General features: G+C 38.9%; 1 protein-coding gene across 1 annotated transcript in view; it reads left to right on the top strand.

The window, feature by feature from the left end:
• Positions 1-12833, top strand: part of SACK1B (scaffolding CK1 anchoring protein B) — a 96651-nt gene extending 83818 nt beyond the window's left edge. Inside the window, exons 3-5 of the mRNA XM_086371000.1 lie at positions 4912-5076; positions 5737-5861; positions 10121-12833. Coding sequence (XP_086227126.1) covers positions 4912-5076; positions 5737-5861; positions 10121-12431 — 2601 coding nt within the window. The 3' untranslated portion in view covers positions 12432-12833. The remainder of the gene's footprint in view (positions 1-4911; positions 5077-5736; positions 5862-10120) is intronic.
• Positions 12834-13107: the final 274 nt, after the last annotated feature.

Below are 13107 nucleotides of genomic sequence, written 5' to 3'. Positions count from 1 at the left end.
TTCAGGTCAGTCGCTCAGTCATGTCCGACTCTTTGCGACCCCATGAATCGCAGCACGCCAGGCCTCCCTGTCCATCACCAACTCCAGGAGTTCACTCAGACTCACGTCCATCCAGTCAGTGATGCCATCCAGCTATCTCATCCTCTGTCATCCCCTTCTCCTCCTGCCCCCAATCTCTCCCAGCATCAAAGTCTTTTCCAATGAGTCAACTCTTCGCATGAGGTGGCCAAAGTATTGGAGTTCCAGCTTTAGCATCATTCCTTCCAAAGAAATCCCAGGGCTGATCTCCTTCAGAATGGACTGGTTATTTCTACAGCACAGTGTGATTTAGCTAACTAGCTTGGAATGTAATACCTTCATATCAGATTTGGCATAGCTCATTTCTAATTATCATTCCTTTCCATGAATGTAACCCACCATTTAAAAAGGTGGCTACATTTTATATTTTATTTTGCCTTTCTTGGCACAGCTGAAATTCTCTGTAGACTTCATATAATTTTTCTAGGTATATATTGAGGGTACTGGGAACCAGAAATCCTGATAAGGTACCTGGCTCTGCTGCCATCAGATAAACTTGTCAGAAATGTGTAATCTGGTCTCATGGATCCTGATGTATTGTGTTATCTGTCATGCAAGAGAGACTGGCATTTGTTCTATTTTATATGTGCTAGAATCATCCATTGGCTGAATGGCTTCAATTACTTTTAACAAACAAAACCCTCATTTATCTGTCATACATTTGTGTTTGTTTCCAAAGTCTGAAGTAATTTGTTACATGATTTTTTCTGGCAAATTATAAATAAATTCTTTAGATATGCTGGTCATTTTTTTAAAAATGCCATATAGCATGATACTATTTTTCTATTTTAAAAAATCCCATTTTAGTTAAAAAAAATGAGTGCTAGTCTGCTCCAGACATGGTTTTTAAAGTTATTTTGTAAAATAAGTTTGTAAAATGGATACTTTCATTTCTTTATGTCAATGTCCATATACCATCACATCACTCATTACTGCATCATAAACACATTAATAATTGTGGATGTGACTGAAGGTTTTTCACATGTTTGATTTTCTTTTTTTTTCTCTTTTTTTAAATTTTATTTTATTTTTAAACTTTACATAATTGTATTAGTATTCTAAAGAGCATGTAGAAGACACAGATGAGGCTGTTCTTACTAGCTTCTCCCTTCTGGCACCTCATCTCAATTATAAATAAGGAAAGGGTCATGGGAGGCCATTAGAATGATTGAAATTATTCTTCCTAAAGAAAATCTGATTGAAGTATGTTTTATTGATAGTTTAAAGAATGTCATCTTGTCTTGTTTGAACATGGTCCAGTGTTTTGTTCTAGCATCTTATTGGATTAAACCAGTTATTATCCATGACCTCTTCATCTATGTACTTGCAGTGTATCCAGCACATTATCTTAGTGGTTGCTGCCATGTGCCTATTGCCAGGGCATTTCTTTTCCTTCTTGTTTCTTGACCATTTTTGTTCCTTGGTGTCTGTAAATCTTTTCAGCAGTTCTGGTGGCAATTTCAGTATGTGTGTAAAGGATCCTTCTAAAGACCAATTCCTTTTCCTGCTCTCCTCCCATCATCTTGTCCTACATGCATCTCAGCCCTGACTCCCAATCAAGTCCTTGATAGCATCACAGTCTGTAACTGCAGATCCTGTAGGACCTAATTCATCCTCCTCTGACCAACATTCCTGCTTGTATTTCTGGCACCTGGTACCTCTGGAACCTGCTAATATCCAATGTCCACTTATTCACTTATCTATCTTTGTGCTGTGGAAAACAGCATATAAAACACTCATGTACCATCAACTGGCTTTCACTTTTCATCACCATTTGTGGTTCACCTTTTATAATGTGAATTAAATACAAGGCAACATTTTTATCTATACTATATTAATGTGTATATTTAAAAGAAATGATATATATTACCTTTTATGATTGTATTGCTGTTATTATAAAAAATTAATGGCAATTCCTTAATATTTAACTATCGTTTAGCCCCAGCGAGACCTCCCATTCACTGATCCTACCCCTGTTTCCCTGCCTCTCATATCTGTGACACCATCTCTCCTCTCTTATTGAGTTTAAATCCCAGAGTCAATCATCTTAGCTATTGCACATTATATGTATGTGCGTGTTAGTCACTCAGTCATGTCCAACTCTTTGCAACCCCATGGACTGCAGCCCATGAGGCTCTTCTGTCCATGGTATTTTCCAGGCAAGGATGCTGGAGTGGGTTGCCATTTCCTTCTCCAGGGGATCTTCCCGACCCAGGGATCGAACCTGGGTCTCCTGCACTGCAGGCAGATTCGTTACCATCTGAGCTACAAGGGAAAACCCCTACATTACACATCTTCTATCTCGTTCATCATTAATTTTCACTCTTCACTGGAGCATTTCAGTTGACTGCCTGCTGCATGACTGCTCCCCTCTTCACAACCACATTGACTGGTCTCATTTTAAATTTATGACTTGATGGGTTCTTAATGCTGCCCTGCAGTTACACTGTCTTCATGACCTATTGCCTTTTCTATCATCTTAGATGACCACTTGATGCCCCTTTCCTCATACCGCTTACATGTCTTCCATAACCCAAGGTCTTCCCATCTCACAAAGAAAATGGCAGGATTCAGAGAACATCATACCCCCCGCCACACAAGCACCACACCTGCCCTCCCACCACCACCTTCTACCTGGCTTCTGCCTTGGTAGTACAGTGATCTTTTACTGGCCTTTGTTCCCTGTACTTTGATTATTTTACCCCTATAGCCTATATTTTATTGCCTACTCTAAGACTTTCCTCCAGAAACCCCCAATTCCCCATACCACCTCCAACTATCTCTTGCATCATTAATTTTCACTCTTCACTGGAGCATTTCATTAGCACACAGACTTGCTGTTACTTCTCTCACCTTAAAATAAAAAATACAACTTCCATTGACCCAGCTTAACCCACTACTACCGCTCCATTTTTCTGCTTCTTACCATAGCCAGATTACTCAAAGAGTTACCTGTACGTGCTGTTTCCAGTGTCTGTCCACTCAAGCTCTCTTAAAACCCTCCCTAGAAAGCTTTTGATCTCACTGTTCCACTAAAACTACACTGTGAAGTCATCAATAACCTGTATATTACTAAATCCGATGAATGCTTAATCCCCGTGTTACTTGGCCTCGCGGCATGATAGCACACCCTTGAGGACACTCTTCTTGTTAACACCTTGTCTTGACGTGCCTCTCAGGATGCCCGCTTTTCTTAGCCTTCCTTTGCTGCCCTACCCTTGTACTAGACCACCTAACTTACTCGTCTCCCTTGTTGACTTGGATTTAATCATCATCTCTACCCCATGACACCCAGCTGACAGTTCTGCCCTAGACCTCCCTACGCAGCATTCCCCTTGAATATCCAGGTCCCTTGACTTTTTAATCTTTTACCTAAAAGTTACTCCAGCTGTACCCTCCCCTTGTCAGTTGATGACAACTTGGTCCCTGAGGTTAAAGAGCCCCAAAATCTTAGAGTCGTGCTCTTTTCCCCTCTTTCTCTCTCATCCCACATTCAGCCCGTACAGAAGTCCTTGCAGCTCAAAGCACCCCGTGTTGATGTTTCTGCTCATCACTGGAGGTGGCTGCTCCCAGTACCGTTCTAGTCCGGGCCACCATAACCTCCCACTGGAATCGCTCTGGTGGTTCTAACTGGCCTCCCTGTTTCCATCCTGCCTCCCAGCCTTACCATCTCTTCTTAACACAGAGGCCAAAACAATCTTTTTCAAACATAAATGAGACCATATTATCGCCTCAATAAAAACTTTCAACAGCTGACATTTTATTTAGGAAAAAACACGGAAAGCTTTGTAACATCTTCAAGGCTTTCTTATAAGTTTTTCCATTTCTTGTTTTATTTACCACCCTTGCTGTTCCTTAAACCTGAGGTAGGACCTTTGCACTGTGGGGTCCCCCTGCCTGAGATACAATCTGTCAGGATATCCACCTGAAGGGCTTTTTCACAGGACATTCTCTCAGAGATGCCACAGACCCCCAATTCTCCATTTCCAGGAACTTGTGACCCTCCTCATCCTGCTCTAATTTTTCCCCAGTAAACATTATCTTACAGCTTATCACATAATTTCCCTCTTCGATGCATTGTTTATGGCCTCTTTCCCCACTTTGTAAGCTTGGCAAAGGGCAGGGATTCTGTCCTTCGCATCTGGCATGTAGTGGGTTGTCAGTTGAATGACTTCCACTTCTTTCAGCATCATTTCATTCCCCTTGCTTCTCAGAATCAGTAATGGCTCTGTTTTCAACAGTTAACTTGGACTCTCTCCATTTCACAGGCCTGCTCCTTTAGGATATTTCTCTCTGCGTTTACCTTTTAATCATCTGTTTTTGTTCTTTTTTTTTTTTTACTTGTTCTGTCTGCGCTGCTAATTTTAGGCATATGTATTTAATTTTCTGGTCTTCAATTCTCCTTATACCTTTCTTATCTTTGGCCCTTTCTCAGCTACATTTCTATTTCTAGAAGATTTTTTTTTTCTGTCCCCGTTCACCAAGACTTTTATTCCTAACAACTAGTTCCAGAATTCTTGCTTTCCCCTGGAAATATTTCCCATGAGAAACATTAGCACTAATTTCCACCCTTCACCTAACTGCCCCCTCCATCCACCCTGCAGACAACCTTGAGCACCACGATTCACATCTGCCCTTCACTCAACATTCCACTGAAATGCAGATTCCCTTTGACTTAAAGCTAGTATGAAATTATTTAATGGGATAAATCTATATATAGTTTATTTTCAATATATATTTAGCTATTTTCTATTTTATCCACTTTTTTTCTGAAAGCAAGCACTTTCTTGGTCTTAGGTATCTAACATTGTTTCCTATTCGTATCTTTAACAGGTCATTGCCTTAGCGATGGATATATTTACAGACGTGGACATTTTCAAAGAAATCGTGGAGGCATCAACTCGAGGAATATCTGTGTACATTCTGCTTGATGAGTCCAAGTTTAGTCATTTCCTGAGTATGACCGAGAAACAGGGCTGTCAAGTTCAGCGTCTCAGAGTAAGAATTCTGTACTTTCTTTTCTTCAGGTGCTCTATCTCAGTCAAATGAACGGCACAGTGAGCTATGTCCCTCCAGATGTACACCGTATATTTAAGGTGGGGACCACAGAAGGGTCCCCTTGTCCTTTTCAGATTACGACTTCATCATCTTCATGATGGTTTTATAGGATGGTTTTCTTGATGGTGGGGCACTGAAGCTCCTGAGCTAACTTTGCTGTCAGTCATAATTAATGTTTCAGTTTCACGTGGGCAACCATGAAACAACTGACTTGAGTGATTCTTTCATTCAGCAGATGTGTCTTGTCACAGTCATTTCAGTGATGTCTGAGTCATCAATATGAAGCTGAATTTTCATCTTGTTCTGTTGTCATAACCTGAAAGGAGCTCTTGCAGTAGGACCCTAAGAGATTTATAAAACCGTCATGTATAAATGATTTAAGTTATATTAAAATGCATTATTTAAGTGACTATTTTATTTGAGTGCTTTCTTTTCAGGTTTTGTTTTAAAATGTACTTTTCCCTATCTTTATTGTTGTTGTTATATGTTTAAAGAAATTACCTGTGTACTTTTATGATTAAAAAGTTTTTATATTAATATATTTTACTTTTCAAAATATCCCCACTCTAATATTTACTTTATTTTTACATTCAATTCTAGAATATTCGAGTGCGGACAGTAAAAGGTCAAGATTATCTTTCCAAAACAGGAGCAAAATTTCATGGAAAAATGGAACAGAAATTTTTGCTGGTTGACTGCCAGAAAGTTATGTTTGGTTCCTACAGGTAAGGTCATTGTATTTACACTCCAGTATTATCAATCATTTATAAAATTTATGAGTTTCAAGCTTTAATGTAATCTGCTTAGTTATTTCTTAAAAGTAAAAGAAGAATCCTCTCGTGGAAAACTTGGAGAGACTTGCGTTTCAGTTCTGGCTGAAAGAATATTAAGTCATCAGCAAGTCACATAACTTACTTGGGCTTTAACTTCTTCCTCTCCGAAATGAAGGAATTGAATAATATCTCAGGTTCCCTAAAGCTTTATAATGCTTAAGGTGTTTTTGTTCCTTATGAAAACAGTATGAAGCATAATAATTGTTCATATAAATAGAAACTGTATCACCTGGAAGAACCTGCTTAATTGATTGCTCTTATTTTAGTATATGGAGACCCTGATGATTATTATGCTGTAATCAGAGCATTACTGAAAAATCATTGAAGAGTCTGACTGTTTAAATGCTATGGTGGGTGGATTTTCCAGCCCCAGGTCTGCTCCTTGGCATCCTTCTATATTACCACTGGAGGAATATATCCACTTCTGTTCTAACTTGGCCCTTGTGTTTCATTCGCAGTCCTTACAACGTATCTGCAAGGCACTTGTTTTTATCTCCATTTTATAAATGAGGAAACTGAAGTTCTAGAAGGTTCAGTGGCTTGTCTAAAAACATCAGAGCTAAGGACCAAAAGGCAGTTCAGGTCTGGCAACCAAGTCCAGGTCCAGCTGGCTCTAGAGTAAAGTGCTGCCTTATAACTCCCTTATGAATTTCAGACATAGATCTTGAATGGGTCACACAGTAAGGCCATAACAATAGGCAGATAAAAATGCCAACAAATACCTGAACTCCTAGGTCACCAGAGCACAGTAGATTCACCACTAAAGGCTGTGGGAAAAGTTCAGGAGAGCTGTGGATGTCAATAGGATAAGGAAAGGGAAAAGTTTGCCTCTTGTCTTAAGAACTTAAAAGTCCAGAAGGAGGAGGCAGCGCATTGAAGGGAATAGCCATGGGCAAGTTACTTTGGTTGCGTTAGTTTCTTCCTCTGTAAAAGGAGCATAATCATAGAACCTACCTCGTGTCATGAGAATTAAATGAATTAATGCATCCAAAACCCCCAAAGTCAGCTATTATTCTAGGCATGTTTTAACTGTTAATATTTGCTCAGGGATCCTGTAGTGAAAATCCTCTTTGCAGTTTTAAAGGAAACTGTGTTAAGAGCAGTACTTGAAGTTAATGAATTATTGCAAAGACTCATTATTTGTATATGTATTTGTTCAGACCCACTTGGTTTTAGAGGGGTTTTAATTAAAATTTTTAATTAAAATGAGAGTTCACTTGACTTATAGAATGGTATTACTAGTTAATCTCATCCTAATAAGTGCTTTCTATTTTTATTATTAACTTGAGTTTGAAGATTATCTTCAGCAATAACTTCGTGTCAGCTTTGTCTTACTATTAGTAGGTGATATCTTTTGAGATGACTATAACTAAGCTACTTTAAAACTGGTGTTGGGAAGAACAAACAAATAGCTACAGAAACTCTTTATCTTCTCATCTACATCGTAAGACAGAGGCAAAACTTAAGTTACTATTTGTGGAAGTGAATATGGACTTGTAGGACCACAGATTATTAAAATTCATCAAAACTATTATCTAACAACTTTTCTCTCTATTATTTCATGTTAATCTCAAATAGACTTCTTTTAAAAAATGATGCTTGTAGCCCTTGCCATTTTGGATTTTTTTTCTGACTAATCATTATGGATTTTTCTTATCATCAGCAAATATGAGGACAGGATCTGGTGGAACAGTTATGAACTGGTTTTTGTGGCAACTGGTTAAAAATGTACACCTTTGGGGGTAAAAACAGCTTGTAAGTCACTGTTCTGGCATTGCCATTGTTTTCCTTGTAGGCAAATTCAGAATCCTCCTTCTTGATGTTGCTGTTTTTACTGGAGTATAGTTGCTTTATAGTGTTGCATTAGTTTCTACTGTACAGCAAAATAAATCAGCTATACATAGACATGTATCCCCTCTTCCTCAGATTTCCTTCCCATTGAGGTCACCACAGAACACTGAGTAGAGTTCCCTGTGCTCTACAGTCAGTTCTCATTAGTTATCTACTTTATACATACTTTAATTCATATTTCTTTGCATAAAATGTCCTTATATGCTAGGCTCCCAGCATTTCTAGAGAGGTCTGGCGTCTGTAGTCCCGTGTCACACACTGTGTGACAGCTCACACATTGTCAGGACAAGGTTATCAGGAAGACACAGCAGTCTGGCTGCATCATGATAGCAACAATGAGGACATAAAAAACACACAAGCTTTTCTTGACAATGTATATTGTACATTGTGTATTGTATGTATACAATGTATATTGTAATGTGTATTGTACATTGACTATGTAAATCAAATCTTGAATTGGATACCCTCATTTGAAATTGTCATAGTGAAACCTGGAAGATACTTAGTATTGTCCATAGGTTTGACTGAGAGAGAATTTTGTAAGTTTTTTTTTTTTTTTTTTAATCTTGTGATCTCTTTGCTTTGCTTTCAAGATTTCCTCCACTAGTTTAAAGATTTTATTTTGCTGTGGACCATTTTTAGAGTCTTTGTTGAGTTTGTTACCATATTGCTTCTGTTTTTTGTTTTGGTTTTTTGGCCACGAGATATGTGGAATCTTACTTCCCTGACCAGGGATCAAACCCTCACCCCTTGAATTGGGAAGCTGAAATCATAACCACTGGACTGTCAGAGAAGACCACATCAGTCTGTTCTATAGCTTTTTACTTCAACTAAGTATAATTTGCTTTCTGTGTTCAACCAAAACATGACCATTCTTGTTCCCTTTCTTTTTCCATGTTTCTTCTTTCCCCAAAATGGTTTTCCCACTTTTCAAATCTGAACTTCCTGGCTTCTAATTTCTGTCAAAATACTGCCAAACTCTTACTGTCTCTGGGGATATCCTCCTATTTGAAAGCCGATCATTCATGTCTTTGCTTGCTGTTTTTAGCAAATTTTATATTCATATCTACAGTTGGATTGAAAATTCCTGTAACAATTCACTTTTGTACCATTTCTTGTAAGTCATCCTGGTTGCCACACATCTGTACATAAAATGTATCTTGACGTACTCTGCTCATACCATGCATTTAGTGAGCACGCTAGAAAAAACTGAACATATTAGAATTAGATTTTTAAGTCGCACACTACTGCTTATATTTTATATATTTTATATTTTATTGTTCTGTACATTCTTTTAATATTTCCATCTGCCTTTGTTACTGTCTTCCCTGTATAAACAGTATGCTCCTTTCATATTACCCCTCCATTATATCATGTCCATTTTTTTGAGGCACAGCATATTACAATGGCTTTTTCAGCCCAGTGTCTCTGTATGTTACATTATCAAGATTTTCTAAAATAAGATTTAAAATTATATATGAAACTTCAAGACAATTGTCTCATCTAAACTCTGAGAAGGAGATTTAGAAATTCCACGAAGTACAATAAAGGCATTTTTGGACATAAAAGCAATTGTATTCTACAAGCAGAGATCTTAATTGGCATTCTAACTGGCTTGGTTTGTGCGTACTGAATTTACTGTGGACACTGAGTGAATTGAAGGATGCCTTTAGTGGCTGAGGCTGCTGCCACAAATCCTATGTCTGTTTCCAACTTCTAGCACCCTAAACTCCATGTACTCTTAAGACACAGAGATGAAATACGTGCATTAGCACAGACTGTCCTGCATCCTGACATGTTATGACCATAAGGAATTGTAATGATTATACTGTCCTTATTCTCATTCTGGCTAGGAAGAAACTAATGTCCAAGTTCATGTGGAACAGTTGGCTTGGAAGAGGCCAGTTTTCTCAACTTTTCCTCCAATACCAGGTTGCCTGCACCTGACCAGGATGCTGCATATAAAGTAGAATGCCATATTTTGCTCCATAAAACCTTAGTAGGAAGAAAGAAAAAAAAACCTTAGTAGGCAGAGATGCAAAATGTACACTCAGCTTTCCTTGTACTTCTCAAAATGATGGATGGATTCAAAGCCAGGACTTGAGTTGCTTTGTTATTTAAAATATGAATACAGGAGTGAGGAGACATATTGCAAAGATATAACGACTGGAGCTCTAAATTATGGTAATTAAAGAAAACAAAAATACTCTTTGTCAACATTAAATGACACATGTTAGTAGGGCTAAGTATTGTCAGCACAGTTAACATTTGCCAATTTTGATTTTTTTTTTTTCCTCCAGCTACATGTGGTCATTTGAAAAAGCGCATCTCAGCATGGTTCAGGTCATCACAGGACAACTTGTCGAGTCTTTCGACGAGGAGTTTAGAACTCTCTACGCCAGGTCCTGTGTCCCCAGCTCTTTTGCCCCGGAAGAGTCAGTCAGGGTGAACCGCGGCAAAGCCCTCTGGGAGAATGGCACTTACCAGCGCTCCGTGTCTTCCTTAGCATCTGTTTCCAGCCAAAGAAACCTTTTTGGCAGACAAGACAGCATTCACAAACTAGATTCTAGCTACTTCAAAAACAGAGGGATATATACTCGCAATGAACATGACAAATACAACATAAGAAATCACACATACAAACCTCACTTTGTTCCAAACTTTAATGGTCCAATCCGTCAGCATCAGCACAGTCAGTTAAATGAAAATTGGAAGAGGCACAGTTATGCCGGGGAACAGCCAGAAACGACGCCATACTTGCTGCTCAACAGGGCTCTGAATCGAAATGTTAATGCTCCTGGGAACTGGAAAAAGCCTTCAGACAGTCTCAGCGTCACGTCGTCATCCCGGGGCGGCTACGGAGGCCGCCAGCACACACCTGCCCAGAGTTTTGCTGACCGCCTTGCCCAGAGGAAGACGACCAATCTTCCAGAAAGGAATTCCAACGTGCGGAGGTCTTTTAACGGGACAGATAATCATATTCGCTTCTTGCAACAACGCATGCCAACCCTTGAACATACCACAAAGTCATTTTTGCGAAACTGGAGGATTGAGTCCTACTTAAATGACCATTCAGAAGCTGCCCCTGATTCCAACGGATCTGCTCCAGCCGACAGGTTTGAGGGCTATGAGGGACATGAGAATTTGAAAGCCAGCGCCCTGTACACTCACTCTCGGCTTCGTTCTTCTCTCGTGTTTAAACCCACTTTACCTGAGCAGCAGGAAGCCAACAGTTGTACAACTGATTCCTCAAATTCAACTGTCGTTGGTTCCCAGGGAAGCGACACACCTAAAAAGATCCCAGACACCCCAACAGGCGCACAGCTTATGACAGACAAACCCCCAGAGGAGGCAACACCCAAGTCCTCACTGCAGCCAGAGGCACCAAAAATGCACACCTTACAGGTTCCTGAAAGCCACCCACCAGCTTTAAACCCAACTACAAATGGCCCTACGGAGTCAAACAACTATTTGTATACAACCTTGTGTGCAAACAAGCAGACAGAAAACCCAAAGAATCAGCAAAATGAGAATCTGCTTAAAAGGCGCAGTTTCCCATTCTTTGACCATTCAAAAGCCAATATGGATCATGGAAACAGTAAGCATTATGTGTATAGCACACTTACCAGGAATCCAGTGAGACAACCAGAAAAACCGAAAGAGGATTTGTTAAAAAGTTCTAAAAGCATGCACAGTATGACCCATGGTGTGGAAGAGGAGGAGGAGGGGGAAGAAGAGGTTCCCAAGGGAGATCCTCCAAGTGGCACTGGTAACAAATCAATTTCCATGGCTGCATTGCTTGATGTGAATAAAGAGGAGCCCAACAAAGAAGTCACTTCCAAGAAAGAAGTGAAGGGTTCCCCAAATTTTTTGAAAAAGGGATCTCAGAAGTTAAGGTCATTACTTAGCCTTGCCCCAGAAAAGAAAGACAATCTATCCAAAAACAAAGCACCTGCCTTTTACAGAATGTGTAGTAGTTCTGACACCTTAATTTCTGAGGCTGAAGAGAATCAAAAACAAAAAAAATCAGAACACAAAAATGATTCATCACCTAGGAGAAAGCATTCCTCTTCATCCAACTCTCCAGGCAGCATCCACAAGAGTAAGGAAGATGTAGCAGTACATTCACCCAAGAGGATACATTCTCCATCCGACGAAAGTCACAAAACCATAGCTTCTTCAGGTCCAGCTGAAAGCAAGTTCTCAGAAAGAGCAGGAGATGCCTCTGCCCCCAGATTCAACACTGAGCAGATCCAGTACCGAGATTCAAAGGAGATTAAAGCAGTTGTTGCTCCTGAAAGAAAACCAACTTCTTCTCCAAGAGCAAAGCCCAATGATGAGCTTCTGAGAACTCATTCAATTGAGCGGCGTGTTTACAGTCGTTTTGAGCCATTTTGTAAGATTGAAAGCTCTATTCAGCCAACAAGCAACATGCCAAATAGCAGTACACACCGCCCAGAAGTGAAATCCTCAACCATGGGCAATAGTTATGGCAGGTCCAGCCCAATGCTTAATTATAATACTGGTGTTTACCACTCATTTCAGCCAAATGAAAACAAGTTTCGAGGATTTATGCAGAAGTTTGGAAACTTCATCCACAAAAATAAATGAGCTACTGTAATTACAAATAGACTTTAAAATATAAGATCAATGTGGCTATAAATATTTGTCCAAAGAACACTATGGAATGTTAGCATGGAAAAATTAGCATATTTTTGTAATATGCTGATAGATTTCTATGGGGGCAGAATTTGAGGGATGATGTATGTGTTTACCAACTTACGTATGTACAGTATTGTTCTGTGTAATAAAATTAGTTGTGCTTAATTCCACTATAGATGGAATGTCTATAAATACATGATTTTTAAATGGGAAGACAAATGTAATGAAATTGTTTTCTTCAGACTAAAGATCTGCTTGTCTTAAATGGAAGCTTTAGTGGAGAGGTGGTGTATAGATTTTAGCCATTCATTGCAAACTCTTTCCTTATTAAAGATGATCATAACACTGTCAGCAGTCTTTTATACTGTGTCTTTGTGGGGTTTTCATATCTTCAAATTATGAGAAAATAGGACAAAACATTTGTCATTTTCAATTACTTTTAAATTCTACAGGATAACTTGTCTTTTATTAATGTTTTATTAATTTTTCTGTGAAACTGGTAGGGCAACAGTAGTACAATTTAAACTATTATAGCTCAGCACATTTTTTATCTGAAATATTTGCAAAGTATTGGCCTCAGGTATTTCAAATTAATCATATAAATTAATTTTCAGAATGTGCTTAT

The sequence above is a fragment of the Bos grunniens genome, chromosome 23 (assembly GCF_055505025.1).
Source record: "Bos grunniens cultivar Pamir isolate PY7600 chromosome 23, Bosgru_T2T1.0, whole genome shotgun sequence".
NCBI classification, from domain to species: domain Eukaryota; kingdom Metazoa; phylum Chordata; class Mammalia; order Artiodactyla; family Bovidae; genus Bos; species Bos grunniens.
This window is presented reverse-complemented; position numbering and strand designations above follow the sequence as displayed.